We start from the raw sequence: 17259 nt of genomic DNA on the forward strand, positions 1-17259 counted from the left end.
TGATTTACAAAACTTGCTCACTATTACTTTGTCACATTTACTTTCTATATATGTCAAGAATGAAGATTACATAATAAAATTATGATTTTAAGATTTTCTCTTTAACACAAGTTTTAAGCATTTTATTATGATATGGTGATGGAGATGTCATAATTTCTTGCCAACATGGCTGCCGTGGTTGATGCAGGGCAACACCAAATGGCCTAACCCGCGACTGGCTTTCTTCCCGGAACTGGCGGTGGTTCGTGCCAAAAGCGCTAACCTTAAATCTGCCCTCCACCCTAGCAACAACGGCCACCAATCCCCATCCGACACGTGTCCCTGCATGCTCCCAGCCTAGCCTGTGCACTTCCTCAATAAAGCAGATGTCTTCCACTCACCCCCGAGGGTTGTCTCCTGAGTCGTGTGCTGTGTGCTCTGTGTCTGTGTGACTGACTCAGTACGCCCACTTACCCCCAGCCATCAGCTAACCAGCCATCAGCTACCCAACAATATGGTTTCAGTTTTTCTCAGCCTCAGTAACTACCCATATTTTGGGCTCGATAATTCTTTATTGTGAGGGGGCTGACCTGTACATTGTAGGATTTATAGCAACATTCTGGGCCTCTATTCACTAAAGGATAGTCAGGACAATCAAAAATGTATCCAGACATTGCCAAATATCCCCTGGCGGGCAAAATCATCCCTGGTTGAGAACTACTGGTGTAGTTTCTGGTCATTTTTTATCATGATATGCTTTGGTGTTGTATTTAGATAATGAGGTACCTTGATATAATTTTCATGTGTCTGGCCTTGGGAGTTTGTTGATTTTCTTGTAATGTATAGGTTTATAGTTTTCATCAAATTCGAAAAAAATCCAGCCATTATCTCCTCAAATATTTTTTCTGTTCTTCCCTTCCTCTTCTTCTGAGATTCCAGTTCACATATATTTTTCTCATAACACCCCTATAATGTCTGTACTATTATTATCTTTACTTTAGACATAAACAAATTGAGGCATATAGAGGGTAGAAGAACTTGTCCAGAGTCCCACAGTGAATAAGTAGACAATTCAGGATTTGAACCCAGGCATCTCTTGGCTTTACGCCTGTGGTCACACTGTCAGCAGTGATGAGCCAAAACTTACCTCAGTGCCCCTTCTTTCTCTAGGGCTGGGCTGTGGAAAGGCTGGTCATAAACTTTCCTGTAGATATTGGGCAGCTCACGCATCCTTGCAATCTGAATGTTCCACAATGGATCGTCCACTTTATCTAACAAACCATGGGGAAGAAGATGCCACAGAAATTACACTAATATCAGTTCTTTCCCATGTCCAAAATGGTGCTAGGAAGACAATATAGGGGGCACTTAGTTGATCCCTTGGCCTCGACTTGGGACCCAAGGGGTCATTAGAGTCTAGATGCAGTAACTGTTTCCCAATCACCCTGCAGGAGGGAATACAGTTCCCTAAGCATCAAAAGCTTTGCTAGGGAGTTGCTTGGGACTACACAAAGTACATTCATGTATCCATTTATCTGTTACTCTGGTGTACAACTAGGTTTGCCATCCTTGAGATTTCTAGAGGAAAATCAGCCAGAGCAAAGCAAAGGGCATCACTCAAATAATGGTGTTCAAGAAATCATTCTTCATTTTGAATGTGAACACTTGTCCTGATGATGGACACTTGGATTCCAGAGTACTTTGGAAACTCTACTATGCTGTCCAAAATAAAATTCACCAAGTATATGTAGTGTGCAGGTTTGAATCTGTTCTATACCCCAGAAAAGCATATGCTCTTTTAATCCAATCAGGGGCAGCCCTGTTGTGGGTGGAACCTTTTGATTAAATTGTTTCCATGGAGATGTGACCCACCCAATTCAAGATGGGCCTTAATCCTTTCACTGGAGTTCTGTATGAGGAGAATAAAAGTCAAATAACAGAGAGCGCTCAGAGCCAATTCAGAGAGCAGAGAAAGAAACCAAGGGAAGGACACAGAGGGAGAAAGATATTCCAGAGATATTAAGAGGAGACCCACAGGTCACAGAGAGCTCAGAGAAGTATCCCCAGAGAAGCAAGCAAGGACCCATAGATGCACAAAGAGAAAACCACTGGAAACAGAGGTTGAGAGCAATGGAGTCCAGGAGCAAGAGACCAGCAGACATTGCCATGCGCCTTCCCATATGACAGAGGAACCCCAGTGCCAGCGGCCTTTCTTCAGAGTCAAGGTATCTTCCTTTTGATGCCTTAATTTGGACATTTTCATTGTCTTAGAACTGTAAATTTATAACCTAATAAATCCCTTTGTAAAAACCAATCCATTTCTAGTATATTGCATTCTGGAAGCTTTAGCAAACTGAAACATACAGTAAATCATTTTTCTTTCCCAATTTATCATTACTTCTCTTCAAAACAAAACTAAGAAATGCTCCTTTTCTAAAGAAAACATGTTATACAATACAATTTCTGTTAAGTATGAGTTAATCTTATCAAACCTTTTGGAACAATGACTTTTCACTAAACAAGAGTTTATGGCATACACACCCAGAATAACCACTCATTTGGCAAACATATCCTGTGCTTACAATAGACAGTGGCATGAATTTCTCGCTCTTCTCTGTACGTGCGGACATAGCCTCTGATTTGGATAATATCCCCAATCTCTAGCTTTGTTCTTTGCTCAGTGGTTTCTTGCAGCTTCTTAAACTGTGAGATTAAGCTCAGATCTCTTGCTGCACTTGAAGGAACTGTAGCTGAGACAGAAGCAAAGAGAAACATACAACACAGTCACCCCACAAATGTGGTGCCATTTGTGAGGAGGTTTAGGGTAAGACCATTATAATACATTTTGTTATTCTCCTTCTGCTTGGTTGTTATTTATAGGAAATCCACTAAACTTTTTGAAATCCTCTACTGAATAAAAGATGTAGCTATAACTACTCAAAAATAAAGGCAAGAACTGGATTATAGTATAGAGTGAGGCTTGACAGCCAAAGCGGGTGAGTTCTGATATGGCTCCCATTACCTTCTTTCCTGTATCACCAGTGTATTAAATGGTTCCTAATTCCCTGAACTGAATTCTGTATTCCTTAAATCTGTCAAAGATGTGGAAATGAAGGGAAGTCTCAGGAAGAGTTCCACATTGAGAGAGAGTGCTTAACAGTGGGGCAAAGTTGAAGGATTCTGTGGTTGGATTAGTATTGAAGCAATATTGATTTCCTGACTGGTGGTTACGTCATGGTGTCTTAGGAGACTGTCCTTGTTTGGGGGATAAATCACTGCAGTGATTTGTGTGAAATTTTTGTGAATAAGCAAATGTGGTAAAATGATAACAACTGGGAAATCTGAGTGAAGGAATCAGGAAGGAGTTCAGCCAGGTTCAGTGGCAGTAGCTCTAAACCACACTTCAAAGAGTCTTTGCAGGGAAGCAGAGGGCTAGGATAAGGGAAAAAGAGGGCCGAAGAGACTCCATTTGTGGTTCTGTTTAGGGGGAAGGCAAATCCATCTCAAGGTGATTCCCAACCCTAGGTGCTCAACACCCCAACTTCTCATCTGTGTGTTGGGTAACTAGTCTAATTACACAGACACATACCACTAAAAACTATAAATTCAGGCAACCTCATGATGAAAACAACCCAATGTACATTCAATTCTAAATATTTTTTTTTAGACTTTTAAATACTTTATTTCAGAATAAATAAAAGTAATTATAAAAGTTAAAAAAAAAGGATTGTGTATCCTGTGTTGAAATATTTTACATTTTTTCAAGGAATATATATATTCATGCTCATTACAGAAAAGTCAGAATCAACCAAAAAAAAAAAGATTTTTTAAAAATCCAAAATACCACCATCAAGAGATAGCCATAGTTAACATACAAGCAAGTTGGTTCCCATGCTTTTTTTTTTTAATATTTTTGTTGAGAAATATCCACACACATACAGTCCAACCATAACATATAATCAATGATTCATAGTATCACCACATAGTTGTGTATTCTCCACCATGATCATTTTTAGAACATTTGCTTCATTTCAGATAAAAAATAAAATAAAAAAAAAGAACTCATATATATATATCCCACACCCCCTTACCCCTCCCTCTCACTGAACCACAGTATTTCAGTCTACCCAATTTTTACCCTTTATCTCCCTCATTACTTATTTATTATCCTTTTTTTTTTTTTAACTCATCTGTCCATTCTCTGGATAAAAGGAACATCAGACACAAGGTTTTCACAATCACACAGTCATACTGTAAAAGCTATATAGTTATATAGTTATACAGTCTCCTTCAAGAATCAAGGCTACTGGAACACAATTCAACAGTTTCAGATATTTCCCTCTAGCCACTCCAATATACCATAAACTAAAAAGGGATATCTATATAATGTGTAAGAATAGCCTCCAGGATAACTTCTTGACTGAAATCTCTCAGCCACTGAGATTTTATTTTGTCTCATTTCTCTCTTCCCCTTTTTGATCAAGAAGGCTTTCTCATTCCCATGATGCCGGGTCCCTGTTCATCCCCAGGAGTCTAGGTCCCAAGATGCCAGGGAGATTTACACCCCTGGAGGTCATGTCCCATATAGTGGGAAGGGCAGTGAGTTTACCGGCCAAGCTGGTTTAGAGAGAGAGGCCACATCTAAGCAACAAAAGAGGCTCTCTGGGGGTGACTCTTAGGCATAATTATTAGTAGGCTTAGCTTCTCCTTTGCAGGAATAAGATTCATAGGGGTGAGCCCCAAGATTGAGGGCTTAGCCCATTGAATTGGTTGTCCCCACAGCTTGCAAGAATATCAGGAATTCCCCAGATGGGGAAGTTTAATATTTCCTCCTTTATCCCCAGTCCCAGTCTTTGCAAATACTTTTTTATTCTTTGTCCAAATTACTCTGGATATTGGGGCATCACACTAATCCGTACAGACCAACAAGAGCTCATGCCCTATTCAAGATTCCACATAACTATGATGTTCAAGTAAACTAACAATACAAGTTAGATTAGATAATGTGCTACTCAAAATACACATTTTGCACCAAATAAACACCTCTCCCTTTGGTCTCACATAGAGGTTGAAGTCTGAAAATATGGGTCATATCATCCTTTACCCAGTATTATGATTTACCTTAGTCCTATCCAAATCAGCCTCATTCATACTCCAGATGTAGTCTGATCACTTTATTTGGCTTTTTAAACAGTTGCTGTATGGCGTAATGCTGACTTGCATGGCTTCAGTGCTGTAACTCTGAGTTTCAGGTGTCACATGAAATATTACTTTGTACAAGCCTATTCCATCTGTGTTCCTGTCCCCAATCCTCTTCAGTTAGGCTGAATAGTTTTTTTAAAATTTTTATGCAATTTTATTGATACATATATTATATATTCACATACCATGTATTTAGGCTGAATTTTATAGGTATTTATACATTTCTATTTCATTAGCATTATTCAGAAATCATAGGTGGTGATAAATGCTTCATAGAGCGCCACTGAAATTATGATACTGAAACTGGTCTGTGTAGAGGCTCAGCTTTCATTTAAAGGGTGATCCAAATTGCCAAAAGAAGGGCTCCAGCTATATAATTTAATGGATATAATGAATCATTTTAAGTTGCCTACTCTACCCTGAAGATAAACCCCTTCTAAAATTCTAAAATTAAGAGCCAACCTTTCTTTGCTCTTAAAGCTGAGTCCAAATAGTACATTCTGCATGACATTTATAGGAATTAATATTTATTTCTTATACTTTACCTGACTGGAACATGATATTTTTACTCAGACTAAATTTTGCTTAAAAAATTAGTCTTCAGTGGCCACTTTCCAATGGAAAGTTTTTGAACTGAGGGCAATTAAATGAAAAGGAGAGAATAGACTTGGGAACAATTTAAAAACAAAGCTTCATATATAACATGATGACAATTATTTTCAGGCTTTCACCTTATACTCTTATCTTCTGTTTAAATTCTCAACATAATTTCCAATTATGACTATCTACTGTGATTCCTTACTGATATTTAAAAATCTCTCAGTATTGACAGCTATTGTTTTTATCTAAACAATTACCAAGTATAAGAATTATACAATGTTCACTAAGCCATTTCTAGATAAAAGGTATTTCTGAAAATTAAACTACAGCCCATACACCAAATCTGGCCCTGAGCCTGTTTCTGTAAAAAAAAAAAAAAAAAAAAAAGCTTTATTGGACCATCTCTGGACCATCGCCATGCCCTTTTGTTTATGTTTTATTCCAGGCTGCTTTCAGACTACAACAGCAGTTTTGAATAGCTGAGACACAGATCTGGCCTACAAAAACAAAATACTTGCCAGCTGGCCCTTTACAAAAAGTTTACTGGCCCTCACTCCAAAACAAAAATGCATAAAACTACACTTTCTGGTTGAAGATTATAACATAAATCTGCAAATTACTTTAACCTAGACATATGAAAATTTACATCTGATTATCTTATACACTTATTTCATGCCTGTATATATCTACATAAAACCTATTGTCCCCTTAATTTTGTCTTTTGACTACAAAGCTTCCTAGGCAAGCCATTGCTGCTGATTTAAATCTTCCCAAATTAGGAAATGGGAATACTGAGTTGTGTGAAACTGATGGCTAAATTTTAAATGTTAAGTACATCAGAAATTAAGCAAATAAGCATAATATTGCTCAGTATGATCAAAGCAGGAAGTTGAGATCCTGACGGGCAAGGAGGAAAAGAAAAGGAGAAAATATTCCAAGTGTTAGACACTCTTACCAGGTATAACACAAGGAGACAGATAATAGATATTAGATATTAGAGCCTGCAACATTTACCAAATACCTCTACCATGCATAGTATCATACAACTCGTTTTATAAAACAGAGAAAAACAAGGACCTAGTTTCTGTAGCTTCCTTAGAGTTAAAAATGATAAAAAATTGCATGATATTTTGTTAATATTATGAATTTAAGCAACTTAAAAAAGAACCTAAGAACTATTAAAATGTAAGCGAGTAATTCCAAGTGTTATTTCAGTTATAATGTGTTCAATATACAATTTATCTTTCAATTAATATTATTTAATAGCTTCTGTTTTACCTTCATATCAATCTTAGAATTCCTGGAATATTTGCTTCAACATATTAGAAATTGCAGAAAATGTGGATCATGCCAGCATAGAAGTCAGTGGCAAACATTACAAGAAGTCTTCAAAATCTTCTTAGGTCAAGAGATAGGCTTGGCAGAAGGGAGTTCTGACCTGACTAGAAATAGGCTAAAACATCTTGATTTACGTAATAACTGAAACAATAAAAATGAATTCCTGAAGCCTCTCAGTATCTTATTACTTTCCTGTATGATTAGAAGGGAGTGAGGACAAAAGAGATGGAGAAAGAAAAACAACCAGCTCCTCCATGGTGTCAGTTTTCAGGACAGCCTAAGATCTGGGTCCCTCTCTTCCACCTGATCAATGTAATTCACCAGTGGATAAATGTGAAATTTAGCCCTACAACTGTTCCGATGTGTTTGTTTAAGTAAAATCCACTGGTCAGCTGAAAAGTAAAGAACATGGCAAATAAAATTACCTGATGAAGATTCAGCATTGCTCAACTTTTTCCAGCAGATGCAGTTTATAACTCCAGTGCTATCATCCACTGCAAGAGAAGCATCAGAGAGTAGAAGAGAAATTTGGCATTGCTTATGAAATTAGCATTTCATCACTGAATTCAGCCATCCAAAAAGATGGCAGTTTTCATCTTAATCCCTTCTCAATAGGAATAATCTCTCATCATACACCAGTACCACTGCTTATCTGCACATCAACGCTGTATACCACCTCAGTGTACTGTTATTCAGCCTTTTACTTACCATATCTCCATGGTACTAATGACTCTTGTTACCCCTCTCTACCAAAAATGAGGTCCTCGGGAAGTAAAGTGCAAAACTATCATGACTACTGCCATACAAAATCAGCCCTTCTCACCTACCTGTAAACAGCAAGCATCATCTGGTCTGTGGAAGAAGGCACAGCCTCCTGTCACCATGTGCTCAAAAGCTTGCTGACTTGCCAAAACAAAGCATTTTAAGCCTTTTGGCCTGGGCTTCTCTGCCCAGTACTTACCACTGAAGGGAGTGTAATGAAAGCAAAGTACGTCATAGAAGAAGGGTAAAGTTTTATTTTTATACTAGAAAACAGTTATATCTTGGCCCTAAAAATAATACTGGTCTGTTTTATTTTATTCATATTGCGAAAGCTCAAATAATTCTCACTGCACTTGGTTTTATGACTATAGAGGTATTTGGAGCTGTTTCCTTTGGGATGATAGGTGTTTTCTCTTTGCCCAATTTCAGATCAACTCAGAACATTACGGGGTTAAAGGGCCTAGTGACTATTTTTAAAGTCATCAGACTGTTGTGAAAGCACATATGATACAGAAGAATCTTAAGCCAAAACTTTTTATTGCTGAATTAGATCATGGAAGTAATAACACTTTTGTTGAAAACAGATGCTGAGAAGCATATCTTTATATTAAAATAAATCTAGATATATTTTACTAAATATAAATTAGGTAAACAAAACTATATAGCAATTTCACAAATTATAGGGCTCATGCCTTAGTATATAACAAGCTCTTACAAATTAATAAGAAAAAGATCAAGAGCACAATAGAAATGGCAAAAAAATATGAAATTAATGAAAGGTATAAAAATGACCAATAAACATATAAAAATACTAAATTTACTAGTTATCAGAAAAAAAATTTAAGAAAACAAATTTAAAAAAATTGTTAACTATTAGAATGAGAAATACTCTTCATATACCATTAGCAAAAATGTAAATTAGTACCAAATATCCAAACAGCAAGTTTGGAAACATGCATCAAATTTTGAACTATATATATCCTTTGAGTTAGCAATTATTTTGCAGTTATTTATCCTGACAAGAAAAACAGAGCAGGTACACAAATACATACATTTTGTTAAAGTATGTTCAATGCAATACTATTTGTAATATTTAAAATTGGAAATAACCTAAACATTTATAAGTATAGAATTGACTAAAGAAATGACAATGGAATAGTATATGAATATAAAAAGTTGTAATGAAGATTTTGTTCACTGCCATTAAAAAGTATTCATCTCGTAAAACAAATTTAATATAACATATATAATCAAATTTACATAAATCATTAAATGGCATATTTTGACAGCAGTATTTTTTAAGACAAAGCATTGTTTAATAGCAACTTTTTTTGAATGTGGGGGAGGGACCCCACAGTTAATGTATATATTGACTGTAAGCCTAATTTCAAAAATATTAAGTGAAAGAAATGTATAATGGTAACGAGGAAATAAGGCATATCTACTGTCTTCCAAATTAAGAACACTTTTGCATTTTGAGGGATGGTTACACAAACATTAACAGTACTTTTTCTGCCTTTATGTACTTTATTAAAATTGTCTATTCCTGCCCACCCCCCCTTTTTTTGCATGGGCAGGCACCAGGAATTGAACCCGGGTCTCCGACATGGCAGGCGTGAACTCTGCCGGCTGAGCCACTATGGTCTACCCCAAATTTTCTTTATTTTTAAATTTTATTTTATAATGGATAAGTGTCATGTCAAACAAGCAAAAAAATCAATAAAGCCACTTGAGTTAAAAAATGTATGACACCTCTCAGCAGGAGACTTCTCTGGCTAGTTTAAAATAATGGAAAGGGCTGGCCATTGTAGCTCAGCAGGCAGAGTTCTTGCCTGCCAGGCCAGAGACCTGGGTTCAATTCCTGGTGCCTGCCCATGCAAAAGAAAAAAAAAGGGAAAGTAAAAGAATACGGTACATAAACATTTGTTCTGGAAAAGGTGGTGTCATTCTGGTCTTGCCTGTAGTCTACCAGGATTCTAGGTCTCAGCTGGAATTGCCAGCAGGTGCTCTGTGCACTGCTGGCACCATCACTGAACCCTCTGACTTCCCCTAGTTTGTAACCTTTCCCTGAGGTCTAGATGCTGAATGACCGGGAAGAGCTACATTCCTGCAGGGCTGGGCAGCATTCTCTCCAGCTGGGTAGCATTGTATCCTCTTCAGGGCCATTGAGCCACTGGCCTTTTGTTTCTAATGGGGCTAGTCAGCATGAGCAGGACTCACCCCCAGAACAGGCCTGCGGTGAGTCAGGTGAGCTGGACCAGCACTGCAGGGAGTGGTGCATGGCACGTGGCCTGAGAGCCAAGCTGGGCCTGAGGACAGCTGGAAGAGAAGCCACTTGAGCAGGCCACAAAAGTTAAAAGGGGCAAAGATATTTCTACTCTTAATTACTTCAACATTCAGATACTTTTTGTTTTCCCTTGGGCCCCAGATGCCCATTCCAAGAGAAATGTTTATTAGGGAAGAGTCAAAAATATTAAACTTTTTATAGTGGGAGAAGGGGTTATGCAGGCCCCTTTAGGTCACATGCCTAAATATCTGATCTGGTTTTAAGGCTAGTATTTGAAGTCCTCAAACAGTCTCAATCCTTTAAACTAAAAAAGAGATAACCAAAAAACAGATTCAGCTCATCTTTTTGAGGGAGAAAAACAGGATCAGTAAGTATCTTTGGAATAATAAAGCAGAGAAGAAATTTAGTAAGGGACTGCCTGATAAGATGACCTATCTGGAATTTTAAAATGTATACTGGAAAAAGCTGAGGACATGAGAAATCTCATCTCTCACATTATTTTATAATTTTAATTTTAATTTTTTGGGGGGGTGCATGGTCTAGGAATCAAGCCCAGCTCTCCCAAATAGAAGGTGAGCATTCTACCACGGAACCCCTGTGCGCCCTCACGTTATTTTATAACTGCAAGACAATCGTCTTTAGGAAATTTAATATGTGTAAAAAAATGCAGTCATAGTTTATCTATAAGTTATCAATCATGCACAGACTCTTCTTGATTACATAGTTTAATTGCTTTCTATCTTTCCCCCAAGCAGAGCAAGAATATAAATCCAAGACAAACAAAAACAAAAAGTGGTAATGTCAACTACAATCAAGGTTTGGAAATTGGGGTTAAGACTCCCACAAAATATCTAGCTTGGCCTCTTAACTACAGACAATCTTGGAATTATACAAGACAATGTATTAAAATGCCTACATTTAAGTTAATGAAAACATCCAGACAACTGACATTAAAATTACATTCTAAGAATTCCCTAGTGTCCAAGATATGTGAATCTTTTTTTTTTGTTTCCATCATCATAAGGAAAGTAAAATTTTGTGATAATAGGTATTTACCCTCTGAGCAACATAAGGTGCTTTTTAAAATTGTTAACACTATTCTGGATTTAATTATTTTAAAATTATTTTTCAAACTTTCTTTTCTTCTTAAACAGAGTCTACTTTAACATGAATTTGGCCTTTTTAAAGTTATCAATACAAACACATAATATCATCCCTTGCTCTTTAAAGCTATGCCTTTGGGTATAAAGACATCCTGAGAAGAAGTGACCCTAGAGCACTGTGCTTTTAATTATTCTACTTCCTAATCCCCAGCATCTGTCACTCACAGTATTCATCATTCTACATTCTAACTGATCCTCATCTTACACTTAGTCCATGTCAATGTCTCCAAGAAGTCTCTAAGAGAATAAAGTGCATGTATGAGCTTAGGTGAGTCTCCCAGTTGCTCTGAAATGTTGGGTTCCTTAAAATTCAACTTTCAGCTAAGTGGGGTCCTTCTAGACAAACTAATTTTAGCCACAATTGCCCTTACCTCCATAAATGTAGAGAGCATCTTTTTCTTTCACTGAAATTACAGTTCCCAAGACATCTACTTGTTTTATTGGATGTCCATTGTAAAAATATATACCTGAAATTAAAAAAAAAAAAAAAGGCAAAGTCCATTTATCTTATAATTACATTGTTTGGTTTGTTAAATGTTAATTGGGGTTTGAGGTAGGAGTGTAGACGTCAAAGACTAGTGACATGCTGCTTGCTGAAATTCCAGCACTTGAGGAATGGCAAGCCCCAAGAAATTCAAATGTATTGTCTTCAAGAGTCATAGGTAGAAAACTTGGCTTATACTAATGCAGAAAAAGAAAACTAACGTTGCCCAGGTAGATTTGGTTAATCTACTTTCTGCTTGTTAAAAATTAAATGTACGGCCTTTTAGAACTCTTATAAGGGGCTAAAAATAGTCATTACAGTATTGACCATACGCTGTACTATATTGTGAGAGACTGGAAAAAAGGAAAGTGAGGGAAACTATGAGAAAAGTTTGGCTTTTTACTACAAATGCTTTTCTAAGAAACATTTTCTAAAATAGCATTTTTTCTATGAATTGGCAATACATTTTCTTTTTAAAAAGAAGATGATATACAATGTGGGAAATGATTCCCAGGGATGAATCCTGACCTGGCACCATGGAATCGATAATTACATCCTGATCAAAAGGGGAAAAAGAAGTGTAATTAATAAAGTATCAGTGGCAGAGAGAGTTCAAATTGAGTTGAGAGGCTACTCTGGAGGTTGCTCTTATGCAAGCTTCAGTTAGATATTGCTACCTATCATAACCTGCCAAACCCCAACCAGGACCATTCCAGCCAATCCTAAAGAACACCTATGGCAATATATAAGATTCTACAAGGGTTTCTGGCACTAGAGTAACTTTCCAGAAACCTACAACCTCCAGGTGGTTCCCTGGTCCAGATAAGTCCTGAACCTAGCCCAGCCTCTCCAGAACATCAGATAGTTCCATCTCCCTACCCCATATTGGTGACAGACGCTTGCAAAATCAAAAATTTAGAAATGCCATAGCCCAAACAACTCTAAAAAGAGGTATGGAAAGATCAAAGGTGATGGTGGAATTATACATAAAAGATAGGACTTAACAAATGAATATGAATACTGAAGCATTAAGCTGATACCTCTTTAAGTCTCCAGTATTTGAGAGCAGCTAGAGGTAAAAACCTAAAATTGTAAAATTGTAACCCATGTCAAAATTTGAAATATGTTCTACAATTAATTGTGGTGCTGTACTTTGAAATGTATAGTTTTTTTTGTATATATGTTATTTTTCACACACACACACACAAAAGATGGAAAAAAAGTCTACTGTGATGATAAAGTATTTAAGCCCTCTAGTCTCCTATACTGAAACAGCTAGAAGGAAAAATATAAGAGGATCGTATGGTAGCCCATGACAAACTCTGGGATCTGTCCTATAACCATTTGTTGAAGAGTGCTTTGAAAACTATTGCTTTTTTATTTCTTTGCTTTGTATATATGTTATACTACATAATAAAAAAAGAAGATATATAGGTTACAAAAAACTACCCTTTGGGGCCAGCCACTTAGAATTGAATAGCTTCCCTTTATATAATTCTATTTAAAAACCTTCACTACAGATGCCAGTAGCCATGTTCCCACCATGGAGAAACCTGAGAAGGTGAACCTTGCCCACAGACACACAGGCTTTTTCTGAATCAAGGGTGGGACACAGACAGAAGGACTCCTGGGCATGGGAGTCCCTGATTCCAATCCTAGTTTCAGGGTTGCCCTGGCTCCTGCAGTGTTTTCCTTCTGTGGTTCACCCGCCTTCCCTCTCTCCCCGCCCCCTCATATTTTGGCTTTAGCTACTTCTGGTTGTGTTTACTGTCACCTCAACTAAAGATTCCCAATTAAAATCCTTTCAAACCTCTTCTATTTTTTTCCCACAAGTGCTAAATTCTTAACTTTCAGAAACTGGTTAAAAACTTTGAAGTGGCAATTTGCTTTTAAAATACTAAATGAATTAGAAACAATAATTACTTCAGGCATTTGGTCAACTCCTCCCCTCACCACCAAACCTGGTCAGAGCCTGTCTTCTCCTCATGTGTGGGGGCCTGTAATTCCGAACCCAGGCACCCTCAGGATCCCCAGGCAGGCCTGTTGATGGTTCTCTCATTTCTCTCCTGGGTAAAGGTCCTGGGGCAGGTCACTCACAGCAGAGTTTCTGTTGATGAACAAGGCTCTGAGCCTGAGTGTACCAGAGAGATACTAGGAGAATAAGATGTGGTTTACAGAAGCAAAAGGGTCAAATACATCAGGAAGGGTATGCTCCCTCCAAACAGGAACACTTCTGAAGATGACATCTTGAAGTGGAGACCATCCCCAAGGACAGTCTTGGGAGGCATGTGCTGTAGACAGCAGGACCCCATGAGGGGAGGAGTCTGGGTCTCTGAGTCACCCCCAGAGGAGAGTCATCCTAGCATTGGACAGGGACAAACTGGCTCCACAGAAAATTCATGAAATATTAACATGTTGCTAGTTCAAACTGACCTCCTGAATGTATCAACTAAGAAGCAAGTTAATTAACTTGTTTCTTAGTTGATACATTTTGGTGAAAGTCTGTAGTCTCTATCCCTGGCCTGCCTGCTTTGACCAAACAAACCAAAGAGAGAGAGAGCCTTCAAGGCAAGGAGATCCCTGTGATCCTTGCAGTCAGGATCAGACTTTGCTGCACAAAAGAGAATTTTCAATAGGAGAATGTGCCCACCAACGGATGTGGGTACAGGAGCCCTGTTCTGCTGCATGCCCCACCATTACGCTCTGACATGCTCGTGTGCAGGGGAGGGGTTGTGGTATGGCACTGCTTAGATCCTCTAAGCTGTAGGACTAGGTGTTGGGGCCTAGAGTGGCGAGAGCTCATGGGCCTATATTCTTGGGCTGGAATCAGATCTTTCCCCTTTCCCAAATGTACGCTACAAGTCTTACCACTTGCTGTTTTGTGCAGTGAGCAGAGAAAAGTTAGAGAACCCTGTGTTACAGAACCTGGCTAGCCTCCCTTTCCCCTGACCAATTGATATTCTTCCTGGTTGCACGGCACTAGTTTATATTAGAGTCGGAACCTTTCACAGGGTGCTGTGAAATTGGTTGTGGCTTATAAGACACTGACACAAGCAGAGCTGTGGTACCCTCTGGAGCCATGGAGGGTCTGCTGTTGGCCACCAGAGTATCTTCCCAGCTGGTCCTCGAATAGCTGTGTAGTTCTCTGCTGCTGTTATATGAATGTTTGAGACAACTCCCAGGTATCTTTGGGTTTCCCTGGGAGATGCTGGTATGTACTGCTATGGTTGTTTTTATAGTACAGAGAAATCACTGTTTAAGGAGGGACAAAGAAGAGGTCAAATGTATTTCTGCCCATGTTGAAGAACATCACAGAGTCTGTGAGAAGACTGGTCTAATGATGCTAGCCTACAAGTTCCATGAGGTGAAAGCCAGTCTGCTGATGTTACAGACCTTATGTTTGGCAGCACTCAATAAAAGTCTGAACACTTGAGGATACAGTAGACTTTCTGGGGAAAAAAAACAGGAAAGTGAGCCCCCTAAACATTCATCTCATGGAAAGTTGAGGGTTCACCTTCAAGAATAGACATAGTCACTCCAAGAGGCATCAAAATTCTTCCAATCCCATGCGACTGATGCAAGAAAATCTTAAAAACATCTGAGAAGAATGTAGAATAAGTTCAGAAGAAAGTAAGGGATGGTGTGAATGGCAATGCTTATCTTCAGGAAAGTCTGCAAAAGTGCTTGCCCAAGAAACTGCAAGAAGTACGGGAACCAAGAGAACATATGCTTGAGCTCTCCAACACTCAAGAATTAATTGAGTGTTGAAGAATAAAGAGAGCCAGATAAAATCCCTGATTGAAACTATGCTGAAGATCATAAATTTGCCTCATATCTTTAGAGAAGATTAAATGGATGATGGCAACCTGGAATTAGACAAAAAGAAGGAATCAGAAAATGGTGATAACCTGGTTTATTAGTCAGCAGTTGATTTAACAAACTCATTTTTTTGAACGCCCATATTTCTTCCAAAATGTTTGAAATAGAAAAACAAGAAATAGTCAAGAACATATGTGAAGAAAATAAAGTGAATAGAGAGCTTCGAGGCCAAAAAAAATTCTCCAAAAAGAGCAAGAATCTTTCCAGTCTGAAAATTCACAGGTTGGCTATGAGATTGAGAAGCTTCAGATGAAATTTCAAAATATTGCCTAAGATCCAACAAAACATGTTATGCAATGTCAGACAAATTCAGTTGAGGAGGAAATTTACTGCTCAGAAATGGAGAAGAAACTCTGCAAAGTGTATAAAAACATAAACCTCACATATCAGAAGTGCAGCCTCTACAAGAAGATGGCTGAAGAACTGGGCAAAGAATTGGAAAGAACCACATCCTTCTACCAAACCAGATTATCTTCTGTAAGGAAAAAGCTCAAGAATGCTCTGTCAACTGAGATAAAGCTCAATGAGCTAAGAAAGGAAAATGATTACAACAGGCAAACATTGGTGAAAGTAGAGCTGAAGTCCCAGATTTCCCAGGTGGCCCTTCTGCCCCTACTGTTGAACGTTGCAACCCACAGAAGCCCAAAGGTTTAATTCAGCTTTTAGTCTCTGAACCCTGAAAATCCACAACTACAGACATATGTCTGGATTTCTCTCTTTCAAAGTAATTTTAATTATTCTTAGTTTAGTTTAACTGCTATCATTTAATTGCTGCTGTTATTGAAGTCTGATGGCAATATTATTTCTTAGTTAGTATTTTTCAAATACAGATTTCTTTGGTATAATTGTTATGAATTCTTTATACTTCACTGGACCCTCCAGAATTAGATACCACGCTGTATTTTGATTGGAAAAAAAAAAGGTCTAGCATTAGTTTTGTTTAAGATAATATTTAGTGTTTAAATGTTAATAAATTTATAGCAAACAACAACAAAAAGAGCAAAAACAATAAAACAAGGCTAGTGGCATTTCCCCCTCCTCAGGTCTGTACAGTATAGTTTAAAAATTATTCTCTGAATATCTGGTTGATGTCTGCTTTAAATATGAGATTTGATTTAGAAAAACACTTGAAACTTTATCACCAGTGATATGGTAGAGATCACAAATACCAGTTTTTCTTGGTTTGTTTTGAATACTTCATAAGGTCTTTCATTGCAGGAAAGTTAAGCTCTCACAACAGGCCACTCTCATCCTCTGATACTTCCTTGAGCACTTACAGAAGCTCTTTAGGCGAGGCTGACATTTGGTATGAATCAATTTCCTTCTGAGGAGAGGAACTATGAAGAATACCAGACTGTTCTACAATAGACAACTTTGGGGAGGTTGGCTGTCAAGGAAATTACACAACTTTTCCAAGAATAATTAGAAAATAAAGGTGTGGCGAACAATCTGTGAAAAGGCTTCATAGTAATGTCATCCAGATATATTTGTATATGGAACTGAAAACACAAAAAACCTTGCCTCATTAAAACTAAATAATGCAGACTGACTACTTCTGCCTTATA

The 17259-nt window shown here is 37.8% G+C and overlaps 1 protein-coding gene across 3 annotated transcripts in view; it reads right to left on the reverse strand.

Annotated features, from left to right (window-relative positions):
* STN1 (STN1 subunit of CST complex) overlaps nucleotides 1-17259 on the reverse strand; it is a 39685-nt gene that overhangs the window by 20969 nt on the left and 1457 nt on the right. For all 3 annotated transcript variants that reach the window (XR_013161717.1, XM_077125931.1, XM_077125932.1), the window contains exons 3-6: nucleotides 11703-11798; nucleotides 7545-7613; nucleotides 2562-2729; nucleotides 1127-1250 (exon numbers count right to left, since the gene is read on the reverse strand). Coding sequence is in view for 2 of the 3 variants with exons in the window: in XM_077125931.1 (XP_076982046.1) it covers nucleotides 1127-1250; nucleotides 2562-2729; nucleotides 7545-7613; nucleotides 11703-11798 (457 nt within the window). In the remaining variant the exon portion in view is untranslated. The remainder of the gene's footprint in view (nucleotides 1-1126; nucleotides 1251-2561; nucleotides 2730-7544; nucleotides 7614-11702; nucleotides 11799-17259) is intronic.

Source organism: Tamandua tetradactyla, chromosome 13 (assembly GCF_023851605.1).
Source record: "Tamandua tetradactyla isolate mTamTet1 chromosome 13, mTamTet1.pri, whole genome shotgun sequence".
Taxonomy (NCBI): domain Eukaryota; kingdom Metazoa; phylum Chordata; class Mammalia; order Pilosa; family Myrmecophagidae; genus Tamandua; species Tamandua tetradactyla.